The 18,156-nt window shown below is 43.0% G+C and overlaps 1 protein-coding gene across 4 annotated transcripts in view; it reads right to left on the bottom strand.

The window, feature by feature from the left end:
• Nucleotides 1-18,156, bottom strand: part of GRIN2A (glutamate ionotropic receptor NMDA type subunit 2A) — a 453,818-nt gene that overhangs the window by 86,850 nt on the left and 348,812 nt on the right. For all 4 annotated transcript variants that reach the window (XR_015154758.1, XM_086375824.1, XM_086375825.1 and 1 more), the window contains 4 exons: nt 15,234-15,402; nt 14,995-15,148; nt 9,282-9,407; nt 5,434-5,663 (listed from right to left, as the gene is read on the bottom strand). Coding sequence is in view for 3 of the 4 variants with exons in the window: in XM_086375824.1 (XP_086231950.1) it covers nt 5,434-5,663; nt 9,282-9,407; nt 14,995-15,148; nt 15,234-15,402 (679 nt within the window). In the remaining variant the exon portion in view is untranslated. The remainder of the gene's footprint in view (nt 1-5,433; nt 5,664-9,281; nt 9,408-14,994; nt 15,149-15,233; nt 15,403-18,156) is intronic.

The following is an 18,156-nucleotide window of genomic DNA, read 5'->3' as shown; positions in this document are numbered from 1 at the left end:
TCTTCACTTTCTGCCATAAGGGTGGTGTCATCTGTATATCTGAGGTTGTTGATATTTCTCCTGGCAATCTTGATCCCAGCTTGTGCTTCATCCAGCCCTGTTTTTCCCATGATGTACTCTCTATGTGTTTCTTACAGGAATGGATTTCCAAGGTAACTTTCTTCCAGAGAGTTGAGAGTGCAGAAGAAACAAATGTGGGCTCCAGCCCAGGAAGGGGTGGTGCAGAGGTCTCCTCCATCAATAAGATTACGTGTGTTCATGCTAAGTTGCTTCAGTCATGTCTGACTCTTTGCAACCCTTTGGACTGTAGCCTGCCAGGTTCCTCTGTCCATTGGATTTCTCAGACAAGAATACTGGAGTGGGTTGCTATTTCCTATTTCAGAGCATCTTCCCAATCCAGGGAGTGAACCCGTGTCCCTGTGTCCCCTGCACTGGCGGATTCTTTACCACTGAGCCACCTGGGGAGCCACGTGCTTCCGGATGTAGCATCAAACTGCCCCAGCCCTTAAGAGGGTGGAGAGGCTCAGAGGCCTCCACTCAGCCAATGAGGGTGGTGAACGGGGCTCACCCAGCATGACTCCATGAGAACACATTCATGGGCTCATCCACAAGGTTCAGTCCCCGAACTCCCTCTATCGCTGTCGGTGCAATAACATTCCAGACCCCAGAAAGGAGGGATGGTTCGAATCAGGCAACGGTGATGGTCAAGAGGAGGGGGAGGAGAAGAAGGAGCGGGGAGAGGCAGCAGAGAGGGGCTGGAGGAGTGGGGAGGCGAGGGAAGAAAGAACATTTATAACAGGATTACCTGCCACGTGCCAGGCACGGTGTGAGGATTACCCCTAATCCTCATATCAACCTTGCCAGAACGGTATTAAACCCCTCTATCAGGAAATTAGGCCATGGAGAGACAGACACTCTGAAGGCCATACAACTACTATTTGGCAGGCCAGGATTTGAACTTAGATTCGTTTGACCCCTATGGTGTTGCTTTTTCCAATACAGCAATCTGTCTCCCAGAGACAGATTTCAGCAACCATGGTAACACCCAACATTTTGAAAATGGTTGCCACCAACATTCCAACTTCTTTAATAATTTCGAGGGGGATGAATTCCTCTATGTATAATTTAACCCCAAGGTCATCTGAGCACACCATGGGCTCCAACAGCAAGCACTAATGCTGCAAATGGCTGAAAAGTATTATAAACCTGAGTTGTTACATAGATACTCATGATTAAAACAAACAAAAAATAAATACACTTGCATACAGTATTAAAATAAATTGATTCAATATAGATTTTTATTTTGCAGACTTTCTTGGTGTATTTGCCATTAATCTTCTGGGAGCACTTAGCTTATTTACTCCAGGAATTTTGCTGTTTATTTAATTGTATCAAACATTTAATTAAAAGAGCTATCCGCTTGCTGCTAACGCTCTGAGCATGGAAGCTGAGCCGTGTCTCATGAGGATACAGTATCTGTTACTAGGTGTTTCCAAGTCAGAGAAGGTCAGTGGAATTATTAGTGGTTCTAATTAGTTTTCCCACAAGCAGTCATGTTATTAGACCTAAAACTAGGTAGCAAGGGACTTTTTTTTTCTCCTTGCTGTTGAAAATAGCATCAAAAAGTAAAATATGCTGCCAACTACTTTCTGTTTTAAAAAAGTGTTTATTTAGTTTACTTGGCTGTGCCAGGTCTGAGTTGCATGTGGGATCCAGCTTCCTGACCAGGGATTGAACCCGGGCCCCCTGCACTGGGAGCAGAGTCTTAGCCACTGGACTACCACCCAGTCCCTGCATGTCCCGCTCTGTGCAACCCCATGGACTGTAGCCCACCAGTCTCCTCTGTCCATGGGATTCTCCAGGCAAGAACACTGGAGTGGGTTGCCATTCCCTTCTCCAGGGGATCTTCCAACCCAGGGATCAAAACTACATCTCCTTCAGCTCCACTACTGAGCCACCAGGGAAGTCCAAAGAAGTCCCTACAGATTATTAATACTTTCTTGAAATATCTTCTCATCCAGAACATGGTTTCCCACTGCTTCCAATGTTCCTCTGGTCACTTATTCTAGGAACTATACATTTGCTCCCATATATGATGTAATTGGATCTGTAGAGGATTTCATTGGCTACGGGGAACATTCTCACTGGCAGCTTCCTTTTATCCTCACAGCAACTATGACTCCCAAATGTTCAGAGAGGAGCTAGCAGGCACAGCAAAGTTACACAACAATAAAGGTATCACACAGCTGGTACATGGCAGAGAGGAAAGGAAACCCAACTTTCTTGACTCCAAGTAGATGGCTTTCTCTGCTGCCCCCAGATATACTTAAGGTGAGCCAAGGAATTGAGTGAATGTGATTTATGAAGGAAGGGCTCCAGGAGAAATCAGGAAGGATATGGGGGAAGGAGGTTAGGGAAGGGGAGGAAGCCAGGCAAGGGTGTGACTGTGGGCAAAGTCTTAACATCAGCCTGAACCCACAGGGAGCTCGAGAGTAAACTGCACCTTGGAGTTTTCCCAGAAGCAACAGAGTAGCTGGCTTTCGTACTCTCACCCTGGTTAGTCATTGGTTACAGGAAGGTCAATGCTTTCTAACTGTGGTGCTGGAGAAGACTCTTGAGAGTCCATCAGACTGCAAGGAGATCAAACTAGTCAATCCTAAAGGAAATCAACCCTGAATATTTATTGGAAGGACTGATGCTAATGTTAAAGCTCTGATACTTTGGCCACCTGATATGAAGAGCCAACTCACTAGAAAAGTCCTTGATGCTGGGAAAGACTGAGGGCAGGAGGAGAAGTGGGTGATAGAGGAAGAGATGCTTGGATGGCATCACAGACCCGATGGACATGAGTTTGAGCAAATTCCAGGAGATGGTGAAGGACAGGGAACCCTGGTGTGCTACAGTCCATGGGGTCACAAGGAGTCAGACATGACTTAGCGATTGAACAACAACAATAATATCCAGGCATCCACTGTTTTGCTGCTGCAAGATAATTGCTCTCTGAAGGTCCCTGAGCCTTCATCAGCAAAGGTGAGGCTGGGCACAGAGTCGGGAAAGGGATCCAAGGAGCCCCAGGTGGGTGCCTGCAGGCCCAACCCACCATGCCTTTCTCACTTAGTTAGCAAGCGTGCGTTGGGCATCCACTCAGTGCCACAGAACCCTGTCGCCCCCTCCCCCCAAGTCTATTTTAATCTCATCAGTGTTCTCTCCTTTACAGCACTTACTCCTGCCCGGAATTTCCTTGTCCGTTACATTTACTCAGGTGCTGTTTATTTCTTCCTATCGGAATTTAAGTTTCACAGGAGCACAAGCCCAGGCTGCCAAGTTGACCACGGTGACCAGGAAGATTCTCCCAAGAGGTGGTAGTTCCCCTAAAACCTGGAAGTCCAGGAGGAGTCGTCCACGAGAATAAAGGGGGAAGAACATTCCAGGCAGAGGACCTGAGAAGTGCAAGGGCACTGTGGTGGAAACACTTGGATGCCTAAGGGACAGAGAGGGGGCCTCCGCAAGCCAGAGGGAGGGGACACATGCGGATGGGCCAGCAAGCGCAGGGCGTGGTCACCACGATGAGGACAGTGGCATTCACTCAAGAGGCATTTCTGATGGGGAGCCATCAGGGAGGCCAAGGACCCCCGAGGGTGATGGTGCCTCTGTGAAGGTGACTCACCCCAGCACCCGCCCCCCACCGTCTCTCTGACGACAGGCCTCTCTGCACTTCGTTCAACCACCCTGTAAGTCACGGATAAGCTGTTAAAGGCTCTTCATGGGCTGATTTTCTATTCAGTGGTCTGCTGATGAATGCTGAAAGGATATATGTAGCCTTATGCCAACAAGACATGATAGTGAGATTTTATAAAGAGACAAATTATACTCGCACACAAGACAGAAAATCTTTGCAACGCAGCAAGTCCCCGCGCTGCTGAGCTTAGCACATCAGGGTCTGCTTCCTGAGACTAAAATTTCAATAGAAGGACGTACCCAGTTTACCTCCTTTCTTCCTCCCTGTGCATTTCTGAGTAGCTACTCACTCCCCACAGCCCTCGTTACATGGCACTGGGGAACGGAGAGAGCAGGTGTTAACATTCCTGTCTCCCTGGTGGTGGGAAGCACAGACACACACGAGGGAGGCCTGGAGCTGTGTCTGAGTAAACGGAACTGGTGGGAAGTGAAAAATCGGCCCTGTATTCCTTTTGCATCCCTTGAAGAAATTTCAGGTGAGTCAGGAGTGCTGGGCTGATTGGTTATGTGGCGAAAAGGAAATGTCAGTTTCGTATCCGGGCAGGGCTAAGAGAAGGGCTTCGCTGGTTGCTCAGCAGTAAAGAATCTGCCTGCCAGTGCCGGAGACTTGGGTTCGATCCCTGAGCCAGGAAGATCCCCAGGAGGAGTAAATGGCTACCTGTTCCAGTATTCTTGCCTGGAGAATCCCATGGACAGAGGAGCCTGTCTGTCCTCACTGGGCAACAGCCTGTCCCTCACCAGGCAACAGTCAGGTCACAAAGAATCAGATACGACTGAGCATGCGTGCAGGGCTTAGAGAGGACTTTTGTTTTCAAGGCAGAAATGAAGAATCCAAGGCAAGGAGCATGAGAGACTCATATAAAGTCACAAAACTAGGAGGTACCTATAGCTGAGAGCTTCACCCAAGATTCTCCTGGTCCAAGGTTAATGGGTTTTCCTCACCATCATCCTCTCCATGACAAGATGAGTGAAGTTGCTCAGTCGTATCCGACTCTTTGCGATCCCATGGACTGTAGCCCACCAGGCTTCTCTGTCCATGGAATTTTCCAGGCAAAAGCACTGGAGTGGGCTGCCATTTCCTTCTCCAGGGGATCTTCCCGATTCAGGGATCAAACCCAGGTCTCTCACATTGCAGGCAGACACTTTACCGTTTGAGCTACCAGGGAAGCCTCTGCCCTAAGCTGTGACATGAGTCACAGAGCTCAGAAAGCATCATGAACACAATCATGTAAATATGAGGGGTGATAATGGGGGAAACTACATTCCCAAATTAGATCTGGACTTTTTAAGACTTAGGAGAGCTAAACTTAAGCTTCTGTTCCTGAAAACTTTCAAAATATGCCCAATGGAGTTAAGAGGAAAAGAAAATCCCCCTAGGTTTGTGCTTTTGAGTTGATGATTTGGGTGATGGGAGTCTGATTTACTTCCTCTATTGTTCAGTCACTCAGTCATGTTCAACTCTTTGCAACCCCATGGACTGCAGCATGCCAGGATTCCCTGTCCTTCACCATCTCCCGTAGTTTCCTCAAACTCAGGTCCATTGAGTCGGTGATGCCATCCAACCATCTCATCCCTAGTAGCCCCCCTCTCCTCCTGCCCTCAGTTGGCTCTTGGAAAACTCACTGGAAACATCCTCTGAGCAGGGAACACTTAACATCAACTCCTCAGGCAGAGATGAAAGCAAAGTGACCTTACCTTTTTGTCACTGAGGCCAGTCACTTGGTCCACAAACTCCTCCTGGATCATGAAGGCAGCCAGGTTGGCTGTGTAGCTGGCCAGGAAGATGACGGCGAAGAAGGCCCACACGGACACCATGATCTTGCTGGTGGTCCCTTTAGGATTCTGGACAGGCACGGAGTTGTTGAACACCAGGCCCCAGAGGAGCCAAATAGCTTTTCCAATTGTAAAAGAAGGCCCATGGGGTGCTGCAAATGACAGGAAGGACATTCTCAGCGCATCCTCAAAACACACACTTGGGAGCATGCACTGGCCCCAGCAACCCTGAAGGCTGTCAGAAGACAAGTGTATCTCATCACTGTCCTGGGACCACAGCCACGAGTTCTTTTTTTCTCTAAAAATTAGCGTTCTTCCCACATTTCTGTATTGCTGACTTTTTGCCACATATCTTAAAAGAAAAGGAAAGAAAGGAAGACAGACAGAGAGGAAGGGAGGGAGGTAGAGGAGGGAGAGAAGAAGGAAGGGAAGAAGCAAGAAAGAAAGGAAGGAAGGAGGAAGTGAAGAAAGAAATTTACAAAGGAAGGAGGAAAGAATGAAGGAATAGAGGGAGGGAGGAAGGAAAGAAGGAAGAGAAAATGGTTATGAAAATTCAGGCTTGAATTAGAAGTAGTGTTATGACCTGTTTTAAATGTGGATTTAATTTGACTTCCTTTTGGTGGGTACACGGATGGCCTTACCAAAAAAACACGTGCCTGTGGGCTGATTCGGTATGCATGGGTTGTGATATTGTATAAGAACCATGCAATTCAGAGGGACTGATGTTTGATATTCTAATCTGATTGTCCCTAGCAATGGCTCCTGTTCAAACTCAGATGTAAGATGTGCACAATGTAGAAATTAAACCAAACTAAAACGCTCTCCAAATGGAGACATTAAGGAACCGAACAATAGCGCTTAATTCTCCTAACACTTCACAGATGGGAGACATTTGGTTGCAGGGTCATTGAAAATGAACTCTGATATCACAGCACTTCTTCTCCCTCTGTGTATTCTTAAGATTCTTAAGTGTTCCTTGCAACAGACTTAACTAAAGAGGCAGAACAATATGCCAGAATTTATTGGGGAGGAGAATATGCAGGCTGTAAAACACACATGTTGGAGCTTTCAAGCTGTTTTTGTGCAAAGGAGAAAAAAACTCAATTTATGCCCTCATTTCATGGGGAAAAGAGTCTTCCTTTAACAGAAGGTTAATTTTTATGTCATTTAAGTAAATGAAGATATGAAAAAATGATCTACTTAGACTTCAGTTGGCGATGCACGTGGAGTGGGCAATAAATAAGAGGCAGAAGTGAATCCAGATTGATGGAAGTTATGAAGTTCTGGGCAGAGAGCCTAACTAGGAAGCAGGCTTTCTGTACATGGAGGGCAAACTCAGGCTACAGCAATACTTACAATATCCATATACAGCACATTAAAGAGAAGGCAACTAATTCTATTATCCTCAACCTCAAGCTCTCTGCTTTCTCTTTGCCTCATTTTATGAGCTTCTGGGCTTATACCCAAGAGGCTGAGAACTCTGCAAAAAATAATTAGAGTCGATCCAGTCAACTCCATGAACTACTTAATTTTATTAGGGTTGCCTGATGATCAGAAGTGATATCTATTTGGGAATCAGAAATGGGCAGTTGCAGGGTAGCTGTCTGAGACATTTAGGAATTCCTGATTAATATAATTCCTGAATCATATAATTCCCCCCCCCCCCCACCAAAGGACTGAAATGTAACAAAAACCTATTTTGTGCAAGGAAATAAGTAGCTGTCATTTCCTGAGGGTTTCTACATGTGGATGAGCAGAAAACAAAAAGCCTCCAGGTGATGGAAAGGCTGGGGAATTTGCACACTAGATTCCTTCCTTCACAACAGTGTGTGCTCTGGCCAAAGGAGAATGTATTGTACATGATGGCCTTTGGGTAGTTTTTTATTAACATCTTCCAAAATACATTTCAAACATGTCCATTCACCTCCATCTCCATCATCTCCGTCCAAGCCCAAACCACTGTAATTCTTTCTCTTGGAAACCTACAGCACCTTCCTTAACTAGTCTCCCTCTTTCTACATCATCTCGATAGAATGTTGTTCTTCACTCACTCAGTTGTGTCCGACTCTGTGACCCCATGAACTGGGCAGCTTATATTGACAGATAATAATTTTGATGGATAGAAACTGACCTTTATGCACTATACAGGTATGTATTCTGCCTTTTCCCTGCCACTGTATTTTGAAGAAAGTCTGAAATGCTTACCACTGACTTTGTCTTATACCACTGTCTACCTCACTTAGGTCTTTTCTGTTTCTTGGGCAGGTCAAGATTGATCCTGTGCCAAAGACTTTGTATCTGCTAAGATACAAGACTTTATAAAGCCTGCATAGAAGGCTTTTCCCTCAGTTTTCCATAGGTTGGAATCCTCATCCTTCAGGTCTCAACTCAAGCATCATCCCTTCCTGAAGCTCTGTCCTTCTTGATCATCACATTTAAGATGTGCTCAAATCCCATAATTTTTTCCCCCGTCTTCTTGAAATTAACTACAATCTGTGATTATTCATGTATGCAGTTGACATATTATCTCCACAACTAAATTATCAGTTCCCCAAGGGTCAGGAACTCTCTATCCAATTTATCACATTACCCTCCTGCTCCAGTACCGGGCACTCAATAAATAATCATCAAATAAACGCACGAATTCACACACAACACAAACTCTGATTTTGCAAACATAAACATCTACTCTCCTGCAGTATTATCACCCATAGAAAACTGCCTCAGGACCCAGACTGTTGGAAAGCTTCTTACTAGGTTAATTACATCACCTGTTTAGTGAAAGACTGGCAACTCTCCCACTTAAATACAACATGATTATTTAGAGTATTTTTACTCTGTTTGGTTGATGGGAGGTGATTTATGTGGTAATCACCACTCTTCAATGGTTAAGAAGGGGAGGACTTCAATAAAACTGAGTTCCCAAGAGATCCCCATGACCTGTTGGCTGTTTTCAACACTGAATCTTCCTAGTGGAAAGAACATATGGCAAAGTGCCTTGTTTTTTAATAACTGTACCTTGAAGATCTGCTATCTTCCATCATCTAAAGTCATTTTTCAGGAAACAGATTTGGTCTTGGCATCCTTCTGATACCATTTACTTAGAATGTGTTGTGCATTGAGAAAAATTCACTCAAAATTGTGTGATGTGTTTATGCATAAGACTCAGGTGTGAGCCTCTTAATAAATTATAGCCAATGAATGCATCCCAATTCAATTTTCTGCTTACTGATTGCCACTTTATCAAGTACTAATGCACTAAAGTCAGGCATTTTCAAGAGGAAAATGTAACCAGGGAAAATCACCATTTTATCATTATATTTATCATCAAATGAATGCGAGCACAATTCAGAAGTTTAGAGAATGTTCTTAACCCAGATTCTATAAAACCATTTTCTTTGCATAGACTGAAGTTGAGACTCAATAGTGGTTTTAACATTTCTTTTGATGCACATTTTGAAAGCTAATTGCCAGAAAAAACTGCTTCAAATAAGCTTTCTCAACAAATACCAGCAGTATTTACCTAACAACTACTGACTCCACATTATAGCAAGCTTAAAAATGTCTCATGTTTTACGTCTTGTCCTTCTTTTCAGTTGAAGGGACTAACCCGTACCTGGATGGCATTGCATGTAGAATTAATGACACAGTATCATTAATATGATGGGATAGCAAGGCAGTGTAGGATCATGTGTTCTAAATCTGAAATCTTCACTGAAAGTCAATTAAACGGCATTAACTTTGAATCATGCATATGAAGGCAGGCTCACCTTTCCCTTTGGCTAGGTTTCTGTTGTATCCAACAGGACTGAAGTATTCAAAGACGAAGACAGCTATGGCTGAGACAATGAGCAGCATCACAAACATCATCACCCAGACGGAGGCGCTGAATGGTTCTGCAGATAAAAGAGGCCAGAGGGATGGAGACGTGATCAGTTACTCCTCCTCACAACCTGGGCAAGCAGGAAGCCTAGAGGTCCATTTTCAGATTCACTGAGAAACCCACTCTGGTATGAATTTTATCTTTCAAAAGAAGTTGTCATTGTGTCCTGCTTGAGGCTTGGTGACCCCATGGGCTGTAGCCCACTAGGCTCCTCTATCCATGGGATTCTCCAGGCAAGAATGCTGGAGTGGGTTGTCATTTCCTCCTCCAGGGGATCTTCCTGACCCAGGGATTGAACCTGCATCTCCTGCATTGGCAGGCAGATTCTTTACCACTGAGACACCTGGGAAGCCCTTGTCATCACTTATTCATACATATAAATCATTCTCTACTCTACAAAACACTTGGGGTATTTTATAAGACTGCATACAATAGGATAAAAATAGAGAAGAGCATATGACATTTTACAAACCAGGTCAAGGATAATAAAAACAAAATAGAATGATAAAACCAAGGGAGAAAGTTAAAATGCAAATAAAGAAGCCATAGGGTCATAGGTAATTATAGCATCATCCAGGGAACCAAAGTTAAAGAGAAACAAGGCTAGACTCGAACAGTCAACCATAACACTTCTGCAAACCAGCAGGAGTTTTATTTTCATTTTTATCTTAACACGCTGGAGGGATGATGTGTGGGGAATCCCAGAAGTAAAGGGAGAATTATAACCTGCAAGAAAAGGTTATAAAATTATGGGCGTGACAAGAATATTGGAAAGTCATAGTCTGCCCCCTCTGCTATTACCCTCTTCCTTTACCTTCTGCTTCAGACAGATGAGAGCTCTACAATTCAAAAATCTTGTTGAGGTTGGTAATGGGATTCAATGCAATTGAAAAGTCATTTGAGGATATTACAGTCACACGATAATTCAATGAGAACGCATCGCTTAAAGATAGAGGCAATGAGGTAGTAGATGGATGGATGGTTATTTCCCCTAAAAATAGTTTTCATCAGTTCATTTTCGTGTGGGTGTCTCAGAAGGATAGGGCGAGACACAGGGTTCTAAATCTCAGATCACTTTAGAAAGGTAGGAGATATTATGTAAAATAAATTAACGTTTTTATTAAAACTGATCAAGAATATGAAACTGAGCTGAATGGAGCCATTTTATCCATGTATGACATAGATTTGCTAGAAAATCAACTGAGAATAACATTTTTTAAATGAACATAGCTCCACCTGATCACATTTGGGGAAAAACTGCCCTTGGACACCAAGAAACTTAGAATTTTTTCATCATGAGCAAATATTTTCTAAGAATAAAATATAAAAAGCACAGTAATACCTCTGGAGTAATAGACATTTTATTATTTTTGAATTTTTTTTCTGATGAAGCTTGTAATAATAATAAAGAACTAGGCTGAGAGCAGGCCACCATTTTATTAAAGTCTGTGATTACTTAACACAGGTCATCACAAATTCCAATGTAATGAGCTTATAATATATAATAAAAAGTTAATATGTCTGAAGCTTTGACTATATTGAATAATTTTAAAACCTGAAGGGATAATTTGTAATGCAGTTTGATAGCGCAAATATGTTAAGAAGCAATAGGTACAAACATAACTTACATAAAACTTAAATATACAAAATGAGCTCAAAGAAATTAATAAGACTGTAACTGAAATGTATCTTATTTTTAACTTGAGTACAAATAACATCATGTCCCTGAAATCATAGCAATTTGGTAATGAGGTTTATTCAAAAAGGAAGAGACATAAATGGAAAATTAGGAGGTTAAAAATTACTTAATATTCAAGAATAGAGATGTTACAGTAATTCTCCAAGCTGGATGTGCTGATGGCATAGTGTATCTTACCAGAGGAGAATCACTGTAATGAGTAAAGGAGCATATACATGTAAAGTATTTGGTGGTGTGTTTTGCACTGTGTATACTCAGTTGCTTCAGTTTTCCCCGACTCTGTGTGACCCCATGGGCTGTAGCCTGCCAGGCTCCTCTCTCCATGGGATTTTCCAGGCAAGAATACTGGAGTGGGGAACCATGCCCTCCTCTAGGGGATCTTCCCGACCCAGAGATCGAACCTGAATCTTCTGTATTGCAGGAAGATTCTTTACCACTGAGCCATCAGGGAAGCCCTTGAACACTGTATACACATAACACATTAAATGGAATAGCTGCTTGGTTCCATGGTTAAAGCCAGAATTTAGGGTGGTGGGTGTGGTGGGGTGCTGTCCAGGGTCCTGAAAAAGGACTACTAGTTTAACTAGTTTAAAACGTTGGTGTTTATTCGCTAAGACGTCTCACAAAACTCACTGAAGCGTCTCACAAAACTCAAGAAACTAGTTTACTCAGTATATTTACCCATTAATCACAAAGAATGTTAAAAGGTATGAATCAACAGCCGGATGGAAAGATATAGAGGAGAAGGTTTGGGGAAAGAGCATGGAGTTTCTATGCCCTCTCCAGGCACACTGCTCTCCCCATACTTTCACATGCTCAGCAACCTAGTAGCTGTCCCTTTGGATTTTTATGGGACCTTCATTATATAACCGTGCATGTGCTCAGTCACTAAGTCATGTCCAATTCTTTGCAACCCCATGGGCTGTAGCCTGCCAGGTTCCTCTGTTCATGGGATTCTCTGGGCAAGAATACTGTAGTGGGTTTCCATTTCTTTCTCCAGGGGATCTTCCTGGCCGAGGGATTGAACCCTCACCTCCTGCATTACAGGCACATTCTTTCCCACTCAGCCACCAGGGAAGCTCAGTTTAAAACATGCATACTTATTAATCTGATAACTCCTTTTCTCTGAGGGTAATGAGGACATTATTAAAAATATTAGGGGAAATCCTCCCTGAATTCTTGTACTCACAGGGCAGAATCTGAAAGACTGCAGTGAACTTCACTGGGCACCTGATATGTCCCAATCACTAACTGTTCAGAAAATCAGATGGAAAATGATCAAACAGCTTATCCCAGATGTTTTCTCACTTCGAAGTGATGACATCTGTCACTTGACTAATGAGCATGACAGATTCTGCTGTAGAATTCTGGTTTCAGGTACCCAGGAGGATGGCTATTTCCAGACACCACACACACACACTCACACACCACAACAAAGCAAATCATTAGAACAATGGTGGGGCTTCCCAGGTGGCACTAGTGGTAAAGAATCCGCCTGCCAATGCAGGAGATGCAAGAGATGTAGGTTTGATCCTTAATCCCTGGTGTAGGCAAACCACTCCAGTATTCTTGCCTGGAGAATGCCATGGGCAGAGGAGCCTGGCGGCTACAGCCCATGGGGCCGCAAAGAGTCGGACTTGACTGAGTGGCTGAGCACACAGAGCAGTCGTGAGCTGCCATCTGTCGGGTCTATGATGTGACCCAGAAATATTTTGAGATAGCTCTGGATTACACTCTCTACTGGCTTAAAACAGACTCAACATCTGTCTGGAAGGAACTTTAATCCAGAAGAGACTCCAGCTCAGTATGTCTGTGGATCAAAGATGCTAACCTTCTTGGGAAGTCTTTAGAGCTAACTGAATGGAAACACTGGGAGAGATGTCATCTTTGTCCTTGAAGAGTCACTGGTTACATTTTCACACAAAAGCTCAGAAGCATTACCTACAAGTGTTTCCGATGTGAGTTAATGGAGTTTTCGGAGGAGAGAGAATAGGAAGTAATGAAGAGCAATGCAATCAGATTGCGAATGTTTGGCTCTTCCAGATGACTGAGCCAGTGAATGGAAAAATGTAGCTTAGAATGGTTCATTATGACTTTCAAAACCTGCAGATAATGACCGTAAATGAGGGGGTGCAAGTCAATCAAATAGGGATGCAATTTGGTGACTAGGAAGAATATTAAGCCTACTGTGTAAAAACAGCATTGAAAACAGATTCCTCTGCTTACAATTTATTTTATCTTTTAAGGTGTAGTAGGAAGAGTGGGGTGGAAAAGAGGTTTATTTAAATTGAGCAAAAATACTTGACTTTTACAGAAATGTTCTACTAATGCAGGTAAAGATAAAAATCTAGGGAAACTGGGTTGAGGCCAGATTCAATATCAGTGACCCATATTTAAAAGACAAGTCAGTTGATATATTTTTTTTCCCTCTTTGATTGAAGTGGATCAAAATTTCTCTGTAGCTCACTAAGGAGATGAGTGGATAGTTCGTGATAAGAAACAGATCTCTTTCCATTTCTTTCATGAAATCCCTTCCTCCAACCCTTTCTTAACTTCTAGGGCCAAAGATTTCCGTTAAAGGATCCAACAGGAGTAGTGAGAAAATGATTAGGGGTGACTAATGTGAGAGTATATCTGATAACTACGAACAGTCTGCTCATGTCGTCGATGTTAGTGAGTAGTATTTTTCATGATACAGTGAGGCTCCTTTATTAAGATACGGGCATCACTAGCCATATCAGAAAGTGAAAAAGTGTTAGTCACTCAGTCATGTTCAACTCTTTGTGATCCCATGGACTGTAGCCCACCAGACTCCTCTGTCCATGGAATTCTCCAGGCAAGAATACTGGAGTGGGTAGCCATGCCCTTCTCCAGAGAATCTTCTCGACCCAGGGATCGAACCCAGGTCTCCTGCACTGCAGGCGGATTCTTTACTGTGTGAATCACTGGGGAAGCCCACTGGACCCTAATCTGTGTTCTCTTTCTCATGCAGTTTTCTTCTAGGGCATCAGTGTTTGTCTCAACCTTGCCAGATTTGGAAGGTTATATGGGAATGACCAGGGGAAGTTAATCTGAACCCTATGATCTTTAAGACAGCCACTCTCAAAACCTATTTATGATGACAAAACATTCAGCACAATGATTTCCTTTAAAGAAAAAATTTAAAATGCTTGGCTACGTCCCATGCAGCTTCATCTACACCAACCAGGCTACCGAATGCATAGGTGCTAAAGAAAACTAGATGATAAAAAAAAAAATTTGAACTACCTTGGTTTAAAAAGTACAAACCTTTAGTGTAAAAATATAAATGTATGAGGTAGTTAAAAGGAGAGTAAGAAGAATTTCCTCCCTTATATGCCATTCAGCCTAAAGGGTAGTCACATTTAAAGTATGATCCCATTAATTTTAAAATGGTATATCCTCTTCAGACTGCTTCTGTTTTGTTTGTCGGAGTCCTGGTATAAATCATCACATGGTCATCATTATTCTTACTCTCACATCCAGTAAATAAATGACTGTCATTCTAATGAGGGATGGAGGATGGGTATGTGGCTGCTAAATAAAAGTTTATGAGCTGACTTAAATTAACTGTGGGCCGACAGGTTTATTTTTTAAATGCTTTCAAGGCTCTAAGCAATATATCTCCTAATCTATATTCTAGATTATCAAGGGCAGTATCTGAATATGTGATTGTATTTTTAGCGGCTATTTCCAAGTTAAAGGTAAATGAAAGATGTTAACTGGGGTAAAATTGGGATAATTCAAATGCAAGACACTTTCAACGTGCTCATGTGGTTAAATGGAACTGAACAAGGTCCTAACTGGTCCTGCCATTTGAGCAAACGAAGGAAGAGCTGTGACTCCTCACAGGAAGGCAACCGTGGCCACGAAGTTCACATACCTAGAAAAGCAGAAGGTGAGACGGTGCCGTTACTTCTGGAAACCATGACGCTGATTCCTGTCTCCACGAAGGGCACAGAGAAATCCACCACTTCAGAACGTTCCTCGTTGATGGTGAGTGAGCCGACGGCCATGACCGCCCGATGGTAGACCACCTGGAAGGAAGGCCAAAAAAAAGAACCATCTTTACCTATCCTTCCCACCATCCCTGAGGGCCCAGGGGATGAAAAGATGGCTTACCTCCCCAATCATCCCGTTCCACACGTTGTTCACTTTTTTGCCGTGCTTCCCGTTGGTCACCAGGTAAAGGTCATAGGTGAACTTCACCGTTCTGGAAAGCTTCTTGAGGATATCGATGCAGAACCCCTTGCAGCATTTTTTAACATTCATGCCTTCATTGGTCGAATTGCTATAGAGAAAATCCCAGGACGGTAGAGGATGAGTAGTGGAAAATGTGTTCACGGTCATTACCCACACTGTTCTGCTATTTTTCACATGGGAAATTGAGGCTTAAAATGAGGAAGTGGCTTTTCCAAGGACGAGCAGTAGGTTTATGACAGCAAAAGTAGAAAGTGTTCTTAATGATGACAGCAATTGTGACAACACGTAATGTTTATTGAGTATTTATTGTTTGCTAGGCACTGTGATAAATGCTTTATATTAGTTCTTGGATTAATCTTCATGACGTTTCTCTTAATTAGGTAGTATTCAGATCCCCATTATACAGATGAGAATTACTACCTCTTATTTTTTAAAGCTTGTAAGACATCAAACCTCTTTAGATCAGTTTAGTCATCTGATCTAAACTGAATTATTAAAAAAAAAAAAACTGGAAAATGGAGGAGAGGAAGACATGAAATTATCAGAGCAAGGAGAGTTTTGCCTTATTCTTTCACTAAAGATAGAGGTTAGCAACCAAAGGGGAGAGAAAGGGGTGCCTTACTTCCTTAGGAAAGGCACTTTCCTTGCTGAAGGAAACTAGGAATTCTCAGCTAAGAATCAGGAGACCTGGGGTCTACTCTGTGCCTGAGCCTATTGACTTAATGTTTCTTGATTGAGTCATATGTCAAATGAAGGCTCATAACATTTTCCCTACATGGCGGGAAGGGTAAACGGTGACACTATTAAATAGCAATGCCCTTCATCAGGAAAAAGCCTTATTAAGATACAGAAGGCATTGCTGTCTTAAAACCTATGGAAACCTACCCAGGTTACACTCGTTGCTTCGTACCAGCTACTGTGCTTTATTTACTTGACCAAGTCATACTCAAAGGACACCCACAGAAAAACCAGAAATGCTTTTAAAAGGGGAGGAAACTGAGGTCTTCCGAATTGATAATAAAAACTATTTAAACAAGTCATGTGGGAAGATCAAGACCTCTCTGGGCAATGCACTTGGTTCCACCTTGCTCTGGGGCGTTCCATTCACACGACGCTCTGATGCTGACACATGCGTATCACGGGATACACGCTGCCTGAATATTCCATTGCTGGTACATCTAACTACTAAAATGAACTATTGCCGAAGCACTAAAATGATGTTTACAGAATTCTAACAGCATAATAGGAAGATACTTATGTTTCTATATCACATGATAAAAGTAGGTTACACAGTGATACATACAGAATAGTCAAAGCGATATAAAAACAAATGAGCTTACGATGTAGTTGGATGGAAAAACAATGAAATAGGAAGCAGAGCTATTTTTGAATGGTAAGACATGTCTTTCTTTTTTCATATTTTTAGTTCCCCTCCTCCCAAATTGTCTGGAGTGAGTATATACCATATACATAATTGGCTAACCACACACACATATTAAGCACTATTGGTATACATCTATATCCAAGAATATGGATATATTTGACAATCTAACTTTAAGTAATGGAAGTGAGTTGCAGAATAAAACCTCCCCCCGCCCCCCAGTGTTTTCTTTATCTCAGGGTCACAGATCACCTATCCTAAATTACTCCCTTCACCACTGCCCCTTCTCATCCTGTTTTTGAGTTCTGCTCAACTGACTTGCATCTGCCAGCCAGGACCACACAGAGACCTCACTCTCCAGCCTTGAGGCTGGATAACCTGCTCGGGCTCTGCTGCCCTCAGCCTGGGGACTGGGGGAGGCCACACCGCATATATTTACAGATGACGGATGGTTGGGGGACTTAATTCTGTAATACAACAGGAAGTAGGGACCTTTCCTCTCCCCACTGATTTCTCAGAGCAGAAAGGGTCAAGCTGGAGTTGCGACTGCCATAAATACAGAAGCATGTACATTCAATTAATGGCATGTCCAAATATGATTTTCTTCTTGGTATCTATGGCTCTTTGAAAAACATGCCCATATCAAATTCTCTATTTTTCTCTTTGGCCACTATAGGCTGTGCATCAGTGCCTCTTTAGCACCTCTTTCCATCTGTATCCCCTTCATTCCCTGCTTCTCTTATTCTGTTACAGTCTTTTCCTTCACCTGGGACAATCTGGACAGGAGTTAAGGTTTAAGGTTCAGGGTCACAGCCATATAGGGGTCTCACTGCTTCTTTGACCTCACTGGGAACCTCAGTCAGCCTCTAAGCTAATTATTCCCTAAGTTCCCTAACACTTAGTGCATTCTAGATGCCAATGGTCACTGACGTATTTTCACCCCACAAGCACCCCTGAGTAGCTACTCTGTGTAAAGACATGGAATGAGATCCTGGGGACGTGGAGTGAAAAAGACAAGCAGAAAGTTGCACTAGTCAGATTTCACATGGAAATGATGTGAACACAGACCACACTGGGGACTTGCACTGGTTCTATCACAGACCTTGTGTGTATGTGGAGGGGGCGTGACAACGACACGGACATCTGAGAATCTCCGTTCTCCGCCACTACCCAGAAGACAGGGAGGCTCATCAAAACATACAGGGAGAGGGATCCAATAAATCACCAGTTCTCGGCTCTACCATTTCCCAGTGTGGCCAGTGGATGTGCCTTGCAAGTCAGACAGAATTTCAAACCCTGGGTCTGCCCTTAAGAAGCATGGAAATTCAGATGGATCTCTTCATTCACAGACTTTGATTCACATACTCGTACATGGAGAAAGCTGATACCTACCTTGCATAATTAAGGTAGGTAATTAAGGAAAAATTAAATAAAGTATCTAAAGTACCTATCACATAAGTG

Source organism: Bos grunniens, chromosome 25, assembly GCF_055505025.1.
Source record: "Bos grunniens cultivar Pamir isolate PY7600 chromosome 25, Bosgru_T2T1.0, whole genome shotgun sequence".
Lineage (NCBI taxonomy): Eukaryota > Metazoa > Chordata > Mammalia > Artiodactyla > Bovidae > Bos > Bos grunniens.
This window is presented reverse-complemented; position numbering and strand designations above follow the sequence as displayed.